General features: G+C 42.5%; 2 protein-coding genes across 7 annotated transcripts in view; one reads left to right on the top strand and one right to left on the bottom strand.

The window, feature by feature from the left end:
* bahcc1b (BAH domain and coiled-coil containing 1b) overlaps positions 1-20,969 on the top strand; it is a 73,211-nt gene that overhangs the window by 1,633 nt on the left and 50,609 nt on the right. For 3 of the 5 annotated variants that reach the window (XM_074663229.1, XM_074663227.1, XM_074663225.1), the window contains exons 1-2: positions 5,804-5,975; positions 9,352-9,686. In XM_074663229.1, coding sequence (XP_074519330.1) covers positions 9,515-9,686 — 172 coding nt within the window. In that variant the 5' untranslated portion in view covers positions 5,804-5,975; positions 9,352-9,514. Of the gene's footprint in view, positions 1-5,803; positions 5,976-9,351; positions 9,687-20,969 lie in introns of those variants that run through there. The other 2 variants (XM_074663226.1, XM_074663230.1) reach the window with 2 other exon arrangements.
* The window catches only part of slc38a10 (solute carrier family 38 member 10), a 77,554-nt gene that overhangs the window by 52,784 nt on the left and 3,801 nt on the right, over positions 1-20,969 (bottom strand). Inside the window, exon 2 of one of the 2 annotated variants that reach the window (XM_074663233.1) lies at positions 13,602-13,715. The exons of the other annotated variant lie outside the window; for it this stretch is intronic. The gene's annotated coding sequence lies outside the window, so the exon portion shown is untranslated. The remainder of the gene's footprint in view (positions 1-13,601; positions 13,716-20,969) is intronic. 2 annotated transcript variants of the gene reach the window in all.

Below are 20,969 nucleotides of genomic sequence, written 5' to 3'. Positions count from 1 at the left end.
CTAGAAGTTTTCAGCCATTTCTACACGCTCCTTTCCCTGATAAGCAGCTAGACGTCAAAATTTAATTACCATCTGCATACAGGGATGCGTTCTGGCAAAATTTACATTTATTTATCAATTTTCAAAAATTTCTCAAACTTTTCTGGCAGTTTTTTCCCCTTTTCCTGGTGTACACAGCACACAGAATCATCTGTGGGGCGTTATTACAAAATAAGGCTTCAGTTTGGTACAGAGAAGCAGTTATGCTTCTTGAGAAGAGTAGCAGGGGGTCAGCTGACCTCTTGACCCCTGGCCTGTAGCAGCTATAAGAGTATTGCATTGTTGTTGCGCTGTTATTACTGCGTTATTACACTCCTACGATTTGCTTTCCAATTTCAGAAATCAGGATTTCTGATCTTTGATGCTTTAATAAATCGTTTCCTTCTCACGCTCTTGTGTGTGTGTGTGTGTGTGTGTGTGTGTGTGTGTGTGTGTGTGTGTGTGTGTGTGTGTGTGTGTGTGTGTGTGAAGCCGCACATTCTGGCAGAGATGGACATTTTGGGAGACACAAAACGCTGTCACACGTCAGGCACACGATTTATTTAATCCCATTATTTGCGTGTATAATATCAACATTTCACGTGCTGCTCAGCTCACTGGCTGTTAACATCATATTCTCCTCCCCGCCTGAATATAAACCACACATAAAGCTCAGAGTGCAAACAGCGCGGGACGGCACGCTACGGCTGTTTACGTTCAAATGGTAATGATAATTAAAGCCTCCACCTGCGCGTGCTGATGGCGTATAAATAGATGGTGGCGCTTTCATGTCACCCGTACAGGCCTGCTGGTGGTTACGGCCGGAAATGTGGCTGTGTGACAGGCACTCATTTGGTGCCATCGTCTTCTTCCTCTGCTGCACCATCATCATCTTCTTCATGAAAAGGTGATGGAGCTTTTAGTTCTGTAGTTTCTCTCAGAGGCTCTTTCGTTGTTTTAATTTCTTATGTGAACCTTTTAGCTTTTCCTGACTGGGACTTCTCTCCAGAAAATCTTCCAGGATGATGAGATATAGCTGCCTGTCCCTGCGCATACAGAGATTAAAAGGTCACGTTGTTTGTGTGTCCAGTCGACTTCTGACTCCATCATGTCTCTGTCGTCTTCCTCTATGTGGTTATAGCTGCCATCGTTGTTTGTCGAGGTCCATATTTACAGTGTTTTGGCCCCAAAAAATGCTCCCACATCACCACCGCTACACGCCCAGAGCGCACAGAACAGCCTTGTTTTCCATACAGCTTGGCAGCAGCTACAACTCGCGTGCTTTTCTGTTCTGATATAGCTCTATTGTCTCGTGGGGTTGCACCACCTTTATAGCCGGGGCGTCTCCATGCAGTATGGCCTCTGTTTGGGAAATTCGCATCATTAAAAGGCGATCAGAAATACCTTGTGAGAATAGGATGCTTGCCCCTGTATGGAGGGCCTCCCGTGGAGACAGCTCTCCATTTGGAGCTCATTTAAAAGCAGCCTTGCCAATGTGTTTCCCGTTGACTGTGAATTATGTTTTTTTTCATGTGGTCCTGCTTAGACGTTCAAAAGTTTATTCAATTAATGCCGGAGATGCAGGGGAGGTTATGGCGCCCACTTGAAATGCACTTTTAAATGTGCGGAAAATGGCTTATTCACCTTTTTGAAAGGACGCATAACTCTTCGTAACTCCTACAGAAAGGCATGTCACCTCGAAATAAGTTAAATATCTAAAGTCAAGCTCGAGAATCGTATAAACATACACCATAAATCGTGAGCTACTGCATTTGTTTCAAAAATGTTATAACTGATTCCTTTATTCATCTTTCACTCCACATCCCCAGAGCAGAAAAGCTGACCGGTCCATACGGCACTTTAACGGCAGGGCTGTGTGTCTCCTCGCGCCAGAGGAAGAGTCTCGCGCACCGTTCTCGTGTGAGCGAAGAAAAGGGAGGAGGGGAAAAGAAAGGGAAGAAGGAAGCGAAGAAGGGAAGGTGGAAAGTGTCAGTCAGGAACGCTTCATTGCTCGAGGACAATCCGCGCGCAGGACCGGTCTGTTTCAAGAGCAATCAGTCAATCCGCATTAATTATCTGCGCGCCCCCCCGCCGTATAGGGTAGCTCGCGCTGGCACACGGACCAGAGGAGGCAATGATGTGTGTGTGTGTGTGTGTGTGTGTGTGTGTGTGTGTGTGTGTGTGTGTGTGTGTGTGTGTGTTTTGCTTTCTCTCCCCCTCCGTACGCACTCATCCACGCACGCACACCCAGCCCCCACCTTTTAAGTGAAAAAGAACCAATAAAAATCAGGCTATAAAAGGCTTTTCCTTGTCACTAAATAAATTAAATGCAGATTTCTGTTTTAAGTGGCGGACCCCTTTTGTGAGCTGCGGAACAGGATTCTTTATTGTCCCTCTGTCATTAGTGCTGAGGGCAACACTGTTTGTGGAGAGAACAGGGAAATTAAGGTATTCATAAAGAAATATCCGTGTGCATTCAAGCTACTTTATGTTGACGTTATATGAACATTTATCCTGGGTTCATTCTATCTCGAGCAGTTGGAATCATAAAAAGTGACGGCACAATTTTTTCCAATTTATGGTTGACGCAAATTACTGAAAACACAAGTGTTGCTATTGTTGGACAATTTTATCACTTTTTCATACTACATTTCATACCGTTGGATTATGAACTTGACATATTATTGTAAACTTGCTTAACAGTACAGTGTGACAGTCCTGCTGGATCAAAGAGCCGTGTAAAACACGGTGCATTTAATCGGTTTTACAGTATTTGCCCATAGTGTCCGATTTAAGCTTTTAGTGTTAATACTGCCGTATTTGTCCACCGTGTATGAAGCACCAGCTTATGAGTTTTTATATTTAATTTTTTATTACACCTCACCTCAAAATTATCTACAAAATCCATAAGGACTACTCTGGGTGGTCAAAGGCTAAATTACACTTTGAAGATAACCACAGTTTTTATTAGTGCTTATTTAGAAGTCTACAGAATTTGGTGGACACAGTCTAGTCTTAAACGACTGTGTCCATACGCGTGTGTGTGTGTGTGTGTGTGTGTGTGTGTGTGTGTGTGTGTGTGTGTGTGTGTGTGTGTGTGTGTGTGTGTGGACACGTGGTGGCTGGAGCCCATAGCAGAGCTCTGTTGGGTTTAGGAATGCAGGTTGCTGTATGAAGAAGAGGAGAGACCAATGATTATCTGATAACAGCCGTGAAACATTTCCTGACTGTGGTGAAATTTCATTGGAAATATAAACCGATCAATAATTAAACCGTAAAGATGAAAACGTCTCCCACTTGCAACTATCCACAGAGTTTAGGCTTGTTGTAGCAGACCAGCTCTGTTCTCCTTTGTCTGTTTTGTTAGAGGCTGGACCAAAGCAAGGCAAAGTAACGAGTCTCGGTTTTACTGTAAAGCGGACATCAATGTTTGATTTTTTTTTCTAAATTCTTGATGAGTGTTGTCAGTAATTATATTCTGTTTATTTTTTAACCCAACTAATAGCTTACATTTTACGCTATCTGGTGAATGCATTTTGCAGCATTCCTAGGTTTGAGGAAATTGTCAATAAAAGCTAAACATTTTGTATCGACCCATATCAAACTGCACACAGTTTTTTTAAGTTTATTTTCTCACATTTTTTGAAACCCCTGTCTTGTGTAAACTGGCCACACTATTTAAATGTAACATGAAGTGTTTTTTTTACCTCTCATTAGGTGCATGACCTAAAATTCATATTTCACTTTTCCAAACAAAAATTAAGATATTTCTAAAAAATGTTGTCATGTTTCCTACGTTTCTTGGTGTTATTTTTCTGTGATGCCACTGAAAAAATATCACAAAAGAGTATCTCTTTCACTTCATTTGGCTACTGATGTTTTGAAAACAATTGATTCTCAGAATTAAAAGTACCGTAACACGTGAAAGAGAAAATAAAAATTTAATTATTTAACTCATTGCACATTAAAGTTAAACATTAAAGACAACCTTTCAGGCGCAACAGCAAAACAGGACCCGAGTCGCCAAAGTCTGTATGGTCTTTTTTAACATGTATTTGAGAAAATAACACAATTTTCGCTGTAGACAGACCTATGGCTCTCTTTGCAACTCCTCCTTTGTAGACAAAAACTTTTCTCCATTCTTGGGAAAAAAGCTTCCTCGACGAAGCGTTGTAGCTCTTCTCCTGTCCTCGTGTAGTTTCTCTCCTCCATTTTCTAAACACTAAGTTGTTATTGCACCATTCCTTGAGTCTAGCCTCTGCGTTTAATACAACGTGTAATTTCCCCCCTTTTACCGTATTCCCTTTGATTTAGTCACTCTTGACTCTCCTTTTGCTCTGAGGCCAACGGAGTTCGCCGTGGGGGGCGCCTTGAAACCGCCTCTCCTTATCTCCTTTCATCGTTCAGCGCGGGGCCGCCTTGAAACCGCAGGGGCAGTAATTGCTTTTTTCAGGCAGCCCAGTGCGGACTGGCCAGCAGCCAATCAGAGCCTTGTTTACACTCGGTGATTGACAGCACTCTGGCGACGTGCCAGCCAATCAGGAGCGTCGCGGAGACGAAGCCCTCAGTTTTAACCCTTTGCTTCCTCATATAAACAAACCTGGATGGGAATATTAGCCTATAGCAGCTCATATATTTCGACATGGAAACACACAAGCCCATATCCTTCCACTTTTAATTGGCTAAATTAGTGAACCGTGCGCGGGGCTAACCTCGGGGACAGTAATGCTTTCAAATTACTCAGTGATTCAATTTGCCTGTGTGTGGATGTGCGGATGTGTGTTTGAGACAGAGACAGGTAAACAGACATTCAGTCCAAAATGGAAAAACTTGAATATATTGAACCCTGGTATGAGTTTATGTGTTATTTATATCTTCTCCTGCAACTATAGGCCTTTTTTATTTACCAAACATGTCCCTGTTCCTTTTCGAAAATATTCCATTAAAGCTTATCATTTTGTTGATAGTGCAGCATTATATAGTGTCAATGATAACATACAACAAAATATTTTAATTGATTTTACATTACCGCATTAGACTCGCATTCTAACTTGCGCTACAGATTACGCCTATCACTAAACCGCTGACTTCCCTGAAGTGTGCAAAAACATTTTTCAGTGCAAACACAGCCCATGTCCAATAAATGCCTTACAGATTTTTGCAAATAAGGATTTATTTAGCAAAACACATGCAGTGGGGCGAATTTTCCCTGAAGGAGCATCAATAAAACTATCACATCATCGCTGTCACTGAGCAAAATAACGCTCCACTCAGAGCACATTTGAACTGAGCTGCGGTGGGATCACACGGAATAAGCTAGATGCTGTTTGCTCTCCACCAGTGATCAGAAAGTGGAGGCAGCGCTGCACGGCTCCGGCTCCTCTCCGCCGAGCTGTGCCGCCTGTCTCCTCGCATTTACTTGTGCACGCAGCGCGCCGAAGGGCTGCAAATCAAACGCCCGCCGATTTTTCCTCCGCGACTCCGGCAGCTTCCGGATTGGCTCGGTGTGTCAGCCAATGGGAGCGTGTGTTTACCGCCAACGGGGGGGAGAGGAGGAGGGGGTAGGGGTGTGTGTAGGAAAGGGGTAGGGTGATGGGGCGGCGGCGGCGGTGGAGGGGAGGGGGGCGCCTCACGGGCACGCTTTCACATTGTCGTTCTCAAACCAATAGGCCTGCGCGTTCACCCCTCCCCGCGCACACACCCCTCCCTCCTCCTCCTCCTCCCGGCGTGTCTGAGTCTCCGGCTGCATGAACGAGCCTCGATTCACTACAAGCCTGAACTTCTACGCTGCGTCTCTCCCATACCTCAACTGAGTGCACAGCTCAGTCTGCAGCAGCATAGGATGTAATCAATCCCACATGTTTCACCTCTGCGACTCGGGGATTTTACACTTTGAATATTTTTCTACTTTCTCTTTCATTCTACAACGCTCGCCGCGCAATGGATACAACTTACCAGTGAGTAGCAAATTATGTTACAGCTGTGTTTTTAAAATCTTAAGTGATTGTGCTGAATGGGGATTTTTAAATCCAGTGCTGCATACAGAGAGTATGATCCAGATTTTCTCTTTTATTTTGAAGGTGGTGCTGCTTTTTAAAAGCCTTCTGCACTTTAATTCACTGTCATTCTTTTAAAGGATAAAATCTGAGAATAGGAAATGTTATGACTCTTTCATAGCTACCTGAAATATTCCATTTGGACAAACCTTGCTCATAATTAATGATTTTTTTATTTCTTTAATGAGCATTTTTCTGAGAATTACGGTATTTTGTGAGATTTATTCCACTGTTTTGTCCAGTCTGGAGCTCTGAGCTGTTAAGCGATGTGTGTGTGTGTGTGTTAGTGTGTGTGTGTGTGTAGAGTAAGTGTGTGTGTCACTTTCTGATTTGACCTCTCTTCACAGCCAAATTACTTGTGTGTTTCTAATTCATGCTCTATTCAAACCGCCTCGCTTTTCACTGAGCTTTCTCAAGCCTGTACTCTTATAGATTATAAATTGTAGATTATTCTTTGTTACTTTTCCATTGTGTGAGAGCTCGTGAGTGTGTGTTAGAGAGGGAGAAAGACTGAGGCAGTTTTATTGCAAACTGCAGTGCTCCCTCCCCTCTGTCTCTCCCTCTCTCGGTATGACGGCTGTGCAGACGCCGGACTGTCTTCGGCTCGGCCAGGCTTGTCTCTCCCGTTTAGGTGCCCTCTGAACACCTGGATTTAGTGTCCCAGTTATTCTCTGTGACTTTACTTTATTGCTAAATTGTTGAAGGCAATGAGCTGGCCTCTGAACCCGAGCCACTTGTGAAGTGAATGCCTTTTAATTCCCTTTTATCTTTTGTCCAAACGCGCACACATTTATGTTTGAACAGATTTAACCCAAAAAAGAACAATACGCGTCTTTAATGTAAGAAACTTCTATTGTACGATATTCATAAAACGCGATTGTTTGTGGATTTTCTGCCTTTTGTGTTGAGCTCATGTAATGCCTTTTCGAGCAGTATCGGATACTTTTGTTGGGGGATTTCATGCGGCGATAGTTTGACCCTTTGCAGGGCAGTGATGGTGATGGTGTGTGTGCGTGTTTGGGAGGCGTGTGTGCTTGAGAGTTTGGGATGTGTGTGAAGGAGTGTGATCGCGAAGGAAGACTACACACACACACACACACACACACACACACACACACACACACACACACACACACACACACACACACACACACACACACACAGATAAATGACAATTTCTCTGCCAAACTGTTACACACGAACTGCTCACGTCGTTGTGTTTGCGTGGCGCGCGATAACACGGAATTCAGCTTCAGGTTTGTTAAATGTGGCCTGAGTGGCTCTCTGTTGACGTGGAATGTAAACACGAAGGACGTGTGTTTACGGGCTGAAAATTTGAAAATGTATAGACAAATGTCAGCCGAGAGTGGGGTATGATTGATGTCCCGTAGAGAAGGCCCATTGTTTCTCACAGCCGAGGGGACAGGAGAGAGTCCATTTTGCCTTCCCAGTGCGCGTGCAGCAGCCTGCACTTCTCTCCCGTTTTTACATTTATTTACTTATTTTCACGCCTGGGTAAATCGAAACAATATTAAATGTTTCCCACATGCACAATATAAATCAATTATAACAATGCACATACAGTTTGGGGGGAAACAGGGAAAACTTGATGCATTTAATATGTGGGGTTTTTACGCACAGCACACACTCACATTTTCAGGCTATGTCAGAGTAGATGAACTTCGAAGATCCCCCTCTTAACACAATTCCTAAAAGTTAGAGTCCCTGTGTGTGTGCGTAAAGAAGCCAAGCTCACACAGCCCATATTCTCCTGCACTTCATAAGCCTCTGGTCCACCAGAGCATTTGATATTTTCTTTGTTCCTTTATCGTTGATTCCTGGGAGGTGCTATCAGCATCTACACAGCGCTAGATGGACGTGCCATGCATTGAAAGGCCTAATAGATGGACTGCTGAGGTGTGTGTGTTTGCCTCTCTCTTCCCCTCTTTCTCTCCCTATCTCAGCGTCACATGGAGCCCTATTTAAGTAAATGACCTGAGCTATAAGGTATACATATAAAGTCGATGATTTTCCGAGTCTATTTCACTGTTTATTGCCTCGCTCTTTCGCTCTGGAGCAGAAAGGTGATGTGATTTGTGTTTGTGATTACAGTGTAGCCTACATGTACTGTAAATGTAGCAGAGATGCATGGGGTTTTGCCATTGCCAAGAAGCCAGGAGGGCGAGGAGTGGATAAAAAATAACACTTTGTTGGTCGTTTCCATAAAAAAACAACACGAATGAGAATCCAGTGTGCAAAAGGGCACGGTTTCATAAACAAAAGAGAGACAAGTTTGGAGAAGAGATAAGAAATGAAGATCAGAAGAGTCAGATTGAACTTATTATCGTCAAGCATGAAACACTATTGATCCAAGGCAGGAATGTGCGTGAGTGTGCGCGTATCTTATATCAGTCACGCATGTTTCTTGCGTTTTGCTTGAATTACAGAAATAAAGAATACACCCACAGGTACGGTGACACACCATGTGCTTAATTCCCCGAAATTGCATTAGATGTTATGAAAAGTGAATATTAAAAAAATGTAAAAAATTAACATAAACATCCACCAGTGAATAAAAGTGTGGCTCACTCTTGTTTTAAAAATTTTGGGTCGATTTCTGCGCTAAATCTGCTCTCGTGCATTCTCGCTCAGAAGTCTTTTGCAAATGCTTCTTTTTCCGGTTTTAGTGCACGAGCCCTCGAGGTCCAGCTTGTTTATGACCAGCCCTTGTTCCCTCTAAAGACTTAACAACTCGTCCTTCATCGAGAGAGGCTTTTTTACCGCTGTGAACTCTTGTACTGTATATGCACCATTTGTTTGTACCTGAGCCAAATCTCCCCCCTTTCCTCTCCATTCTTTGCGCTGATAAAGAAAAGCTCCCGTGTGCGTTATTTGCATCGTGTTTGGTCACAGGATGAAGAGGAGGAGGAGGAGGAGGAGGAAAGGGAGATTGCGAAGGCTTCTATGTAGCGATATGTAAGGGTAAATCCACATGAAGTCCGTTTAACTACTCTTATCTACATGAGAGACTTTGGAAAGCTTGGCGTGTTGCAGTAAATTTCGGTCATAAAACCTTAAAATGAAGTAAAAGTACGGAGAGTTGTATGCAATGTTGGTCATTCCAGCGTTTTTTTCTGGTGTTATATGAATTGCTTTTGTTGTTTGTCTAAACATAACAGCGGCTGTCTCTCACTCCAGCCTTTTTCTTCAGCTCTACATCCCTGCCTGGCTCATTATTGTCAGCGCTTTGACGCGTCTCCTGCTCTCTCTTTTGTAGGACATGACGGGGACTCAGTTTCTACCCTGCAAAGCCAAAACTCCGCTCAATGCGAGGGGAGCCCGAAGTTCATAAAAGGGATTATTTGCATCTGGGTGCCTGAGACCTTCGGTGTCTCCGGATTTTACTTTGGGATTTGGGATTTATCGCTTCTAAAACCGGGATGGAAAGCCGAGATTTCGCTCCTCCGCACCATCTCCTGGCGGAGCGGAGCGCGTTGGTTCACAGCGCCCCGTCTCGGATGACGCCAGGCGGCCACGGCTCCGTGCAGCACCCCGCTCACTTCCAGCCTGGGAAATACTACTCATCCCACCTCTCCATGGGTCCGCACTCAGGTCAGTTTTGAATGCAGCTCTTATAAAGCACGTGAATGACAAGGGTGCGTTCAAAAACACCCAGTTTCTCTCTTTTGTTTGAAGCATATGTTCTGCATATTAAAAACTTGGGAAACCTTGAAGCTCTTTGGGACGGGCTTAGATTTACTGCGGAAGGATATTGCTCTGACTTGCGGACGTTCAGAAATAAGCACATGTGTGTTTTATGTTTTCCTTAATTTAATGGACTGTTTATGACACGGAGTCTTTTGGTTGTTTAACATAAAAATAATAATAATTTAGAAGTTTGGTTTTTCAGTCTCGCGCAAAAGCTTAACTTGGAACAAAGAGCAGCCTGTACAATTTCCATCTTGAAAATTTGATATTAACACAGCAAAACGTCTTTTATTGTATTTTGAGAGGAATTACCTATTTAATTTCAAAATTTTCCAGTATTTTTCTCCTTTATCATTCAGGGATTATTAGACGTTTCTATTGACGTAATCTTGTCATAGATTAATATGGTTTCATCAATTAGTAAAGTACTAATCATTGCCATTTGATGTAATTAATTAGAATTAGGTAATTCCACTGCTTATATTTCCCATTAAACAATACATTAAAGCCATTAAGCTGAGCACGTCCCTTGTTTCCAAAATGTCTCTGAGGCTCTTATGAGTATGGTGGTGCTGCTGGTGGTGCTGGTTCGTACTGGTCTCAAATTGGGGGTCTTGGTGGTTTTGGAGAGGAAGGGGATCTCTGGCTAATGGAGGTGCGGGTAATACCAGAAAATCCGGTTTCTATATTGAGCAGGGACGTGACGGGGTGCGAATGGGTTGACAGTGCATGCATTAGATTTAACAAGTAGCTTTGGTATCCTGTCTCAATAGAAGGGGGCGGGGGAAGGTGTGTGTGTGTGTGTGTGTGTGTGTGTGTGTGTGTGTGTGTGTGTGTGTGTGTGTGTGTGTGTGTGTGTAGGAAAGAAAGCATTGGCTCGGATTCATTCAGAAGCCATACACAGGAATAGCTGGTGACTGTATGTAAACGTGCCCGATGAGAAATCTCATTAATTATCGTTTGTTATCGCGGCGGTCTCTTTAAATAGACGTTCAGATGCGGCGCTATGAATGACATCGTTTGTTGTGTGTTGGGGGAAAAAAAACACCCTCTGTTTTCACGCTTTTGCGGATTCATTAGTTTTACACAATATCAAAAAAACTGTAGAGAGGTCCAGTTTGGCATGTCAGCATTAACATTTTGACCAAATACGATAATTTCCAATGAGAACGTTAACCCTGGCTCATGGGCTGCTTCGATAAGCTACTTAACAAAACTGATAAAAAATAAAATAAAATGTTAAACGAGCTTTTTTAGTCATTAAAAATGTTCTACACTCCTGGCAACTTTTAAAAAGCTTCATTATTTTTTTTATGTGTATCTAAATGTTCTTATTTTGTACAATTATTTTCAAACGTATGAGACTTATGTTCAGAAATGTTTAAAAAAGTGTATTAATGACAAATAAGATCGCTTTACAGGATGTTATTGGCCATAATTTATTATGTTTATTTACTTTAAATGTGCTACAGTAACATCTTCTTTGATATTTATCATTTTCAACTTCATATATAGCATTATGGTTTATGACGTTCTAAATACTTTATACAACTACATTTTTACATTACATTAGATTTAAATTAATTATTAATCAATTCAAAGCTTCTTTTGTCAAAGTGACTGATAAATTATTTTGTATAATTCATGGGACATTTAACTGTATGCTGACTTTAAAGGTAAACTAAAAATAAAAAATATCAATCATAAATTCTTTACCATGCTGAGATAAACACTAGTACAACAGTTAGAACAGATAATCCTCCACTTTGACTGATACTTTTTCTCTGACATGCATTGTGCCCAAATTTAAAAATTATTCTGTAACGCTAAAAGGGAAAAAAAAGCGTAGTAATGCCGGGTGATAATGCTATTGAAATATATTCAAGAGGGCCTCTCGCTGGGTCTCAAGGTGCATGACACTGTATTGAGATTCCAGATATCCAGACTCTCCATGCATGTCCCTGATGGGGTTTTGACTGACATGATGGGCATAGAGGATTGTTGTTTTGGGATGGGGGTTGGGATACGTTTCAGTGTGTGAGTGTGTGTTTGCTGGGAGGTTAGGATGGGGGTTACCTTTGTGCTTGCCCCCCTTAGAGATTCAGAAAGCTGTATGCCTGGCCCTAGGCCTCAGCACAGGGGGTAGATATGATGTGGGGTTGGCCATACCGGGGCAGGAGGGGGGTTACGACGGGGGGTATGTTTCAGATCTTTGGAAAAAGAGAGAGAGAGACACACACACACACACACACAAACAAACACACATTTTCTACAGTCTCACAAGACAGAAGCAAGTGTATCGCTTACAGAAAGTCAAACCGAAAAAAGAAAAAGCCTCTCATTCCGCCTGTTTCTTCATTTCCCGGAAAACGTGCAATCCATCAATTTGCCGAAGCCTCTTATTTAGATCAGCATGGCGTCTGCTTGAATATGGTCGCGCTTGACAAGGTGATGGAATGACAGGCGCATACCAACGCCATAAGACTCAGCCCCTGTTTGATAAAACCCCACAATGATATTACACAGACGTTTAGATTACTGATAGGAGCAGTGGGAAAGCCTTTGTCTCTCTTTTTCCCCTCCCTTTGCTTTCATTACACTCTCTCCCTCTTTCTTCCCCTTTTTCCTGTGATGCTAGCCCCTGGGCAGTCGTTGTGCAAGTGTGTGTTTGTGTGTGTGTGTGTGTGTGTGTGTGTGTGTGTGTGTGTGTGTGTGCGAGATTAGGGGTAGGTTTAGCCTGCAGTAGCACAGGTGTGCAGTATTATGGAGGGCGTGGCAGAGCTTGTCATTGAACAGGTGTGTTACTTCCCAGACAGCAGACGGTTTTTGTTTACATGGCTGTGTATGTGTGAGGGAGTGTGTTTGTGTGTGACCTAGTAATACAGACGGAAGGGTCTGCGTTTGTGTAACATGTGTGCACACATTCACAGCTGCACACTCAACCACTCTCAACCTCACAAAGGTCTGGTTGCGTGTGTTTTCTGCTTCGAAAAACCACATTCAGGATGTTTTGGTTTCACTTAAATGACATTTCTGACACTTCTTTTCTCTTTTTGGCCTTCCTTTGCTACATTTATAAACCTCTGTGAACTTCATTCTCTTCATTGGGGTTTGTTCTTGAATACTGCAGTTTGATTCTGTGTTTTCTTTGCAGATGATGCGTGAATCTTTGTGTGTGTGTGTGTGCGTGTGTATTGCATGCAGCAGTTCTGTTCATTCATTACGATGCTGTCAGTCATGTCTCTCAGCTCTTGGATATTTTTCGACCTAAGCTTTGATCGTCATGGCAGCACAGTCCAGACACACCCCCTTCACTCTCCTACCTGCACACACACCTACACACACACACACACACACTCAAGTTGCATAACGCAGAGCAAAAACAGAGATTATGTGTGCATGCGTAACACAGCACATAAGTGGAGCTACAACACATGATTGTATGTGTGAGTGTGTGTGTGTGTGCTTAATGTGTGAAGTGTAACAGTGAAGGGAGAAAAAAGATATGACTAGAGAACAAGAGAATGTAAATGATGGATGGCTGGGGGGTGTGAGGATGAGGAGGAGTACAGGGAGGAGCACGGGGAGTCGAGAGGCTGAATGTTTCCACCTGGTTGGTAATCCGGTCAGATTACCACCGCCTGACGGCACCCACTGGCCGCCATCCCTGACTCCTCAGCCTGCCGCCTCCGCTGCCTCTCAAGAGAGTGAAGGAGAGGGGAGATGTGTGCGTCTTTGTGTGTATATTTGTGTGTGTGTGTGGGATGAGTCAGCAGTGGATGAGCCTCAGACAGACCCAGTCCCCTCCCCCCTCCTCACCTCAGCAGCACTGTACCCCAGCGAGGGCACAGGGGGGCACATCCTCGGGTGCAGCGTGCAAGACGACCCCATGTGAGGAGGAGGCATCTGGCGGAGGCTGGGCTCTGCCGAGATCTGATTGGGACACAAAGAGAAAAGAGCGATGTGTAGACTGTCAATTTTTAAAAAAATGACAGAAGGAAAAAATCAAACAGACGTAGCCTACAGTCGGTCGTTTAAGCATTTGCTTTATTTCTTAATGTTGTTAATGATACCTGTGACTGCAGCATGTTTTCAGCTTTCCTAGTCACTGTTAATGGGAAGCTGAAGTTTTACCTGACTGATAAAGAAAGGCTTTTATGCCACTTTGATGCAGAATCTTGTGAAACTGGTCAAAATGAACACGTACTTCATGAGTCATGCGTCCCAGAGGTATCTCATTTTTTAAATACATCCTGACTTTGCGATGTATTAATTGCAATTTTTATCTGTCTTTATGAAGAGGCTAGGACAGCTAATAGAACAGAAAGAAAAGGGGAAGAGAGAATGCAGAAATGACACGCAACAAAAGGCCACGGTCTGAATCTTAAACTAGACCACCCACTTCAAGGACTTCAGCCTCTGAAAGAGGAAGGATTTCTCTCCTTTTCTTAAATTTTGTTAGAGCTTTTTGGCTTATTTGATGGAGAAGCTGAAGAAATCGGAGAGGTGGAGGAAAAAAAGGGGGCTGACGTTCACCAACTTGGCACATGATTAGGAGTCAAACCTTCAACCGGTGGGATCAGGTCTGACTGTAGCCTCTATACATGAGGCACCAGGTCTTCACCAGTGCCTGTGTTTGGTGAAAATTTACAGTAAAGATAAACTGCAATGAATTGTGCACATCAGTACACATCAGGCTTGTGCTAATTAAAAAAAAAAAAGGTGTACAAAACTTTTAAAGCTCCTGTGAGGAGTTTTTACCTGGATGTGACACCAACTGAAAATGATACTGATCTGTTATTAAAATCCACAAAAGCAAAGAAAACCACCAGCAAGAAGGTTTTGAATTTGTATAACATAATTTTAAACGCATGAAGTAGCATAAGGGGGGTAGGTGTCAGCGTGTGCTGAAGAAATAGCTTTTAACTACATTCTGCAGAGTAAACAGTCAGCTAAGGTTTTAGATTTTTAGACCTAATAATACCTCTGCATATTATGTTATCATGTACAGGACACACTTTAAGATTCACAATAAAATATGTCAATTCTTTCAATTAAATGGTAAAATATTCTTTATTTTCACTTCTGAAAACAAATAAAAATCCGTAACAAAAATCAACTCACAGTCAAAAAAACCTCATGTACCTGAACTGTTCAATGAAGTTTGCAGTTTTTATTTTTAATGTTTCTGATCACACTAACATCGCACTAACTTATTCTGGCTGTGCCATTTTGGTAATAGATTACATTTGAATTATATTTGTCTTATCATTTTTTTTTAAGTGTGTGTTGGGCAGTGGTTTGTGGTGCACATTATGACTAATGTTTATTCAAAGGCATGCTTTAAGCACACACACACACACACTCACTGACAACAGAATCCACAAAAACAAGTGTTTTCAGTACAAACACTGGAAACTGATTTAACACCCACATCACTACTGCACTTATGTGGACGTAAAATGAAATATGCAGCACGGTCAGGGAGACCAGTTAAATGAGTCCGACTGCAGGAAATTGTTGACGCATTAAAGGCATTAAGTCATTAAGTCATTAAGCAAAGTCATTAAAATCATTTCCATTACAAATTAGACTCTTGTGTATTCTTTGATATTTCCAGCAAACTTATGGCACGTCATTTAAATGTATGAATGCTTCTAATCAGATTGACCCCGCACTGAGTGTGACCGAGGCGTCTGAAAGGCCACAGATAAAAAAAGTAGATTCATTAAGTGGAAATCTTTTTGATGTTGGAGTTTGGAGTGAAGTGTGCGTCTGCTCTGAAGCACATTTGCTGCACTGACAGAAGACTTTTGTCTCGTCTCCAGCTCTTGTCCAACATGTGAACAGCTGCTTATTGTCGGTAGCGGTGATTTGAAGGGAGCCGGGGTGCGTTTGGTTGCGACATCTCCAGGGTGTGAACACACACCACCATCTGATGACTTGGCATGCGAATGGAGAGCAGCAGACTTCCTGTGTCCATGTGCTGCCTTTTCTCTCTCTGTCTCCTCTTCTTCTGCTGTCCGTCACAAGGCCAGGCCTCCCCTGCACCCTGCTCGTCTTCCTTGCTCCTCTCTGACCACATGCTCTCCCCTCCCTCTTCCTCCTCTCCTTCTGCTTTCCTCTTTCACTTCCCCGTCTCTCTGTTCCTTTCGTCTTTTTCGAGTGGCCCTCCTTCCTCCTCACAGCCATGTTCCTCCTCCCCTCCTCCTTCTCTCCCCTCAATCGATTCCCTCCTCCTCTCATATCCAGCTCCCATCTCTCTCCAACTCCCCATGCACCCGTCTCCTCCTCGCCCCTCTCAACACTCCTCCTATTTCTGTCTCAATTTCAGCCTGCTTCCTCTCCTTTTCCTACATTGCCTCATTTGTTTCTCCCCCCATAGAGCCCTCTCTCTTTTCTTGCCTCCCCCTCTCCCCCTTCCACTCGGCCGGTTGTTAACGGGCCCGTCCGGTGCTGCTCGGCCCACGGCCAACTCACTAAATCAGAAACGATTGGAGGATTTGGCAAGAGGGAGTGAGAGCTCAGCGCGGCGCCTTTTGAAGTCAGAGAAACGAGAGAAAAATGACATTTTAAACAGCCCGCAAAACACAAGGCTAAAACAGCTTCTTACTCTGTGCAGGAGGAGGGGCTGCTGGGTGTGTGTCTGTGTGTGTCTGTGTGTGTGTGTGTGTTCATTTAAGGGTTCAATATAAGGTGTGCTTTTCTGAATATGCCACTGCTGAGGCCGGTGTGCATGACACAAATGCAGGAAAGTGACATGGTTTGAGGAAAATAAGACGGTATTTTGTGCACACAAATGTTAGTGTGTTAGTGTGTTCTCTACAATGCAGAGATAAATGGCCTGTTATGTGAATATGCAGCTTCTTTTTCATGGTGACTAAAGTGTCATGGTCAATATTGTGTGTTTTTCATACAGTAATTTCTGAAAAGAATGAAGGTTTTGTGTTTTCACAAATGAGAGGGGTGCATGAGTCTCGGTACGTGTTGGCTTAAAGATTCATCACAAGGTGTCACATGTGAGTACATATCTGCAGACAACTGGAAACAAAAGGCAAATGCATAAAATTCATGTCCTACACGCAGGTATTCTCCTGTGCGATACTGTTTTTATCTGCATAGGTTAGTGTGTTTGTGTGTATGTTTGTTGATGAAAAGATTCCTTCCAGGGTTGCTGTGAATTCTTGAACATGTTTTGTGGATTTCATTATAAAAAAAACAAAAAGCACGGAGCATGTGAAGACAGTAAGAATTAGTTTGTAGAAATGTGAATGTGTGCATGTGCATATGTGTATATATACATTTATAAACGTGGCTCCTTATATGACTGTGGAATGAGTGGCCGAAAAAATCATGATTAAACACTTCATTAAAAAAGAAATCACACTTGATTGACATTTAAAGTTATATTCAAAAAAGATATTTGTATTTCACAACATTCGTCAGCTTTTGTGTTGCGGTTCTGCTGCGCCTGCATGCTTAGTTCATATTTGGTAGCTGAAACTGGAAGTTCTGCTGTGGTTTTTTTTTTTATTTTGTTTGACACAAAGTTCATATTACCTTTGATTTATTAAGGGCATGTGGGAGTTCAAATGCACAGAGGTATTATTGTTTGGTGGCAACAGGAAGCAGGAAGATTCAGCAGTGGCTTACTATGGTGTGAAATAAGGGATAAAATATCAAGCTTTGGGAAAACAGACGTGTTGATTTCAGACATTGTGGGTATAGATAAACCATTTAGTACATTTTTTTTGTGTTTGTGAAATATTGTGTTTTACAATTAAAGTACAGAGAATTAAATAAATATAGAAACCAGCAAGAAAGATTTTGCACAAAGTTTCACAAACACATTCAGTTGAGTTGACAAAACCATTTTCAATTAGATTAGAGTTGGATGAATGGCCTAATAACTCATATAAAATCTATGATCAGAATAAAACTGTCGATCTGATTGGAATTGTAAAAAGTGAAAGGGTTAGGGAAGTTTCTTTTTCATCAAACAGCCACATATACACTCACCCTTGGATGAGAATTGGGCTGTGAATCTGGTTGAAGAGTAAAACGAGAGTTCTTATCCACATGACAAACGCTTGACCTCTCCCTCTTTTATTGTGCCATGCCGCAATACTGACATGTTGTCAAGCTGCAGCACAAGTTGAACTGCTATGATGTTTTGTTGCAAAATGATTTGATTGGTGCCTAAACAGTACAATGGATGGATGGATCAACATGTACGCTGAAGGAGTCAGAAAGATTTTATCCACCTTTTCTAGTTTTCTGTCAGTGTTGCACACTTTTTGTGAGGACAGTCGATGGTAAATGAAAATTGTGTTTTTGTGAATGTGTGAGTGCAATAATGTGTTTGTGTGTCTGCACAAATATGCACATCTTTTTTTATTAACGATCAGGTGGCTTTACATGAATACTCATTTTAAGATTTATCAAATAAACATTCTTAACACTAGAAATGATTAAACAAAAAAATGTGTGTTTTTGTTTAAGGACTCATTATGAGGGTGTGTTATGTTAAATGCGACTGTTTGGGCTTGGATTCAGGATTATCTTAGATTCAGGAGACGGAGGATTTAAGCAGGAATTTTGAGTCCTTTTGACAGATTTTGTGTGTTCATGAAAGGATCAGTTATCAAGAGCGTGTTGTGTTTACGTGGCTGCCACGGCAAGAATACAGGCAACAATCGCAGAGAGACGCAGTGACGGGATAAATGGGAGAAAAAATAGGAATTTGTGTCCACACAAATGCATCAATGCACGTCTGTTCATCTTCATTACAGATGGCTGTTGTAAATATGTGACTCCTAGAATCTGGATTTAACAGTGTGGATTTTACTGTGTGTGTTGGAGGATTGGCTCCTGTTAATGGGTTTAGTGACGGAAGTGTGACTGGAGAAGTGACCGAGAGAAAAGCAGGTATTTTTGGGTGTAACAGTGTGTGTGTGTGTGATTAATTGAAGGTGTTTAGTTCGAATATGATCCTGCTCTGAATGAATTCATGGTCATAATACATGAAAAAGACGGATGTAAGCTTTAAGCCTGTGTGTTTGCAGACACTATAATCCCCCTCTCTTATTTTATGACTCTACGTCTTCAGAGGGGTCAAGGCGATCCCCCATTCACACAACATGACAGAGAGGTGACATCACTTAGCAGGAGGGAAGGGGCAGACATGATGTCACAGCCTCGCCGCGTTCACAGGTCTGCACCCCCAGAACCACAGCAACCCTTATCGCTGCTGCTCCCGACACCTGAGACGGAACCCTGGGTCACATTTACGCCTGACTCATCGTCACTCGAGCTGACTCGTTTGACTCAGCCGTAGCTCTTTTTTTCTCTCCCTCTCAGCTGTTGTGTTTTTTAGTTCTCCTTTCAGCTCTGTTTGACTCTTTCATATTGTAATGGCGTCCTTTCAGGCAGGTCTATGTCCAGTTTGTTTTGCTGTCAGGGGCTCAGATGGATGGAGGGGGATGTAGGTTCATGTGGAGGTGAGGTTAGAGAAGGCGGAGTGGACGGACGGCCTCCTGAAGCCGACAGCCATTGAGTCGGCTTGTGAGTCGCGCTACTCCTGTCCTTCTCACCGGGAAGATTGAGCATTTGGAGAAAGAGAAAGCTAATGTGCTCTTAAATAGGAAATAGGTTAATATGAGGGTGTGTGTGTGTGTGTGTGGGTGTGTGTGTGTATGGGGGGTAAGAGAAGGAGTGAAAAAAGTGAAGCAGCTGTGTGGAACAGCATGGATCGTTACACAGTGACACACATGAAAGCATTAAGTATATTCAGGAGCCTTCGTTGAATATACATGGAGCTGTGTGCAGCTTTGTATGTTTGTGTGTGTTGTATGTGTGTGTGTGTGTGTGTGTGTAAGTATCCCCTCCCATGCTCTTGCCCGAGCTGAGAGTAGTGAGGAAAGAAAACAAGGAAGGAGAGCACGGGAGAAAGAGAAGGGGGAAAAAAACAAAGATCCGTCATCAGTCATTCATGGCTAATCAGTCTCGTGGGATGTGTGCGCGCGTACACACACACCCACCCACACACCACACACACACACACACACACACACACACACACACACACACACACACACACACACACACACACACACACACACACACACACACACACACACAGCTCTGAGGTCCTAATCCTACTGGGACCGTTGTGCCTCTGTGTGTGCCTGTCTAAATTTTGTATCCATGCTGATTAGAAGCAAACTCTCCTTCATTTTCTTTTTGTGCATATGTCTTTTTATTTCCACTTTCCTCTCTCTATCTTTCCCCACCGATTCTTATTTCCTCCGTCTTTGATTGCTGCTAAAGTGTCTCCTCTCCGTCTCTCTACTTCTCTCTTTTGTCTCTTTAATAACCGCCTACTGTCTTTCCCACTAGTTTTGATGTGTGTTTTTGTAATGTTTGGAAGAATGTGCATGCATAATATAAGAACGCGCCATGTGTGAGAGAGAGAGAGAGTGTGCACTTATCTCTGCTTTTTCATTTCTGTCTGCTTCCTCCTGTGTGTGTAGGTTTGTGTTTGTGTGTGTGTGAGTTTGTTTGTACGTCTTGCTTCATTAGAACGACTCAGTATTTTTCTTGTCTGTTTCATCTGCTCTTGCGCTTTGTTTCATTTTTGGCTGTTTGTCTTGAATCAAATAAGCTCTTGCATGGATGTTAATTCTATTGTCAAAGCTAAATTATTAAGAATTTTACTAAATAGGATAAATGCATGAAGAAAAACTGAATAAATGCTTTTAGTTTTCTTGAATAGTACAACCCTTTGGATATGGAGCTCGACACGCTACATGTTGAGAAAAACAGAGAGCCGTTACACATACATAAAGCTGCATTCATGCACCCAGTCATACACAGTAAAAAATGCTGTAAAGTTTACAGTCAATTTTTTTTTCAGCAGGTTGCCAGTAATTTACTGTAAAACGTCTACAATATTACCACTGTTTCTTTGTCTTTGGTTTCACTGCTGTACTTTTTCCCCCACAATCCCTTGCTGTTTGCAGTAATATATCAAAAAGACCTTTTCTAGTAAGTTACTTAAGATCAGGCCTCAATGAGTAGCTCACCAAACAAATGGAAAATGTGAAAAAGTAAAATAAGGAAGAAAATACAAAGAATTGGCGCAAACTCTGTGTACTACAACTTTGTATCGGTCTAACATCCCCTCCC

The sequence above is a fragment of the Halichoeres trimaculatus genome, unplaced genomic scaffold (genome assembly GCF_033239565.1).
Source record: "Halichoeres trimaculatus isolate MK-OKI-2021-1 unplaced genomic scaffold, fHalTri1.1 fHalTri1_scaffold_23, whole genome shotgun sequence".
NCBI classification, from domain to species: domain Eukaryota; kingdom Metazoa; phylum Chordata; class Actinopteri; order Labriformes; family Labridae; genus Halichoeres; species Halichoeres trimaculatus.
The sequence above is the reverse complement of the archived record's forward strand: the minus strand, read 5'-3'. Positions and strand labels throughout refer to the sequence as shown.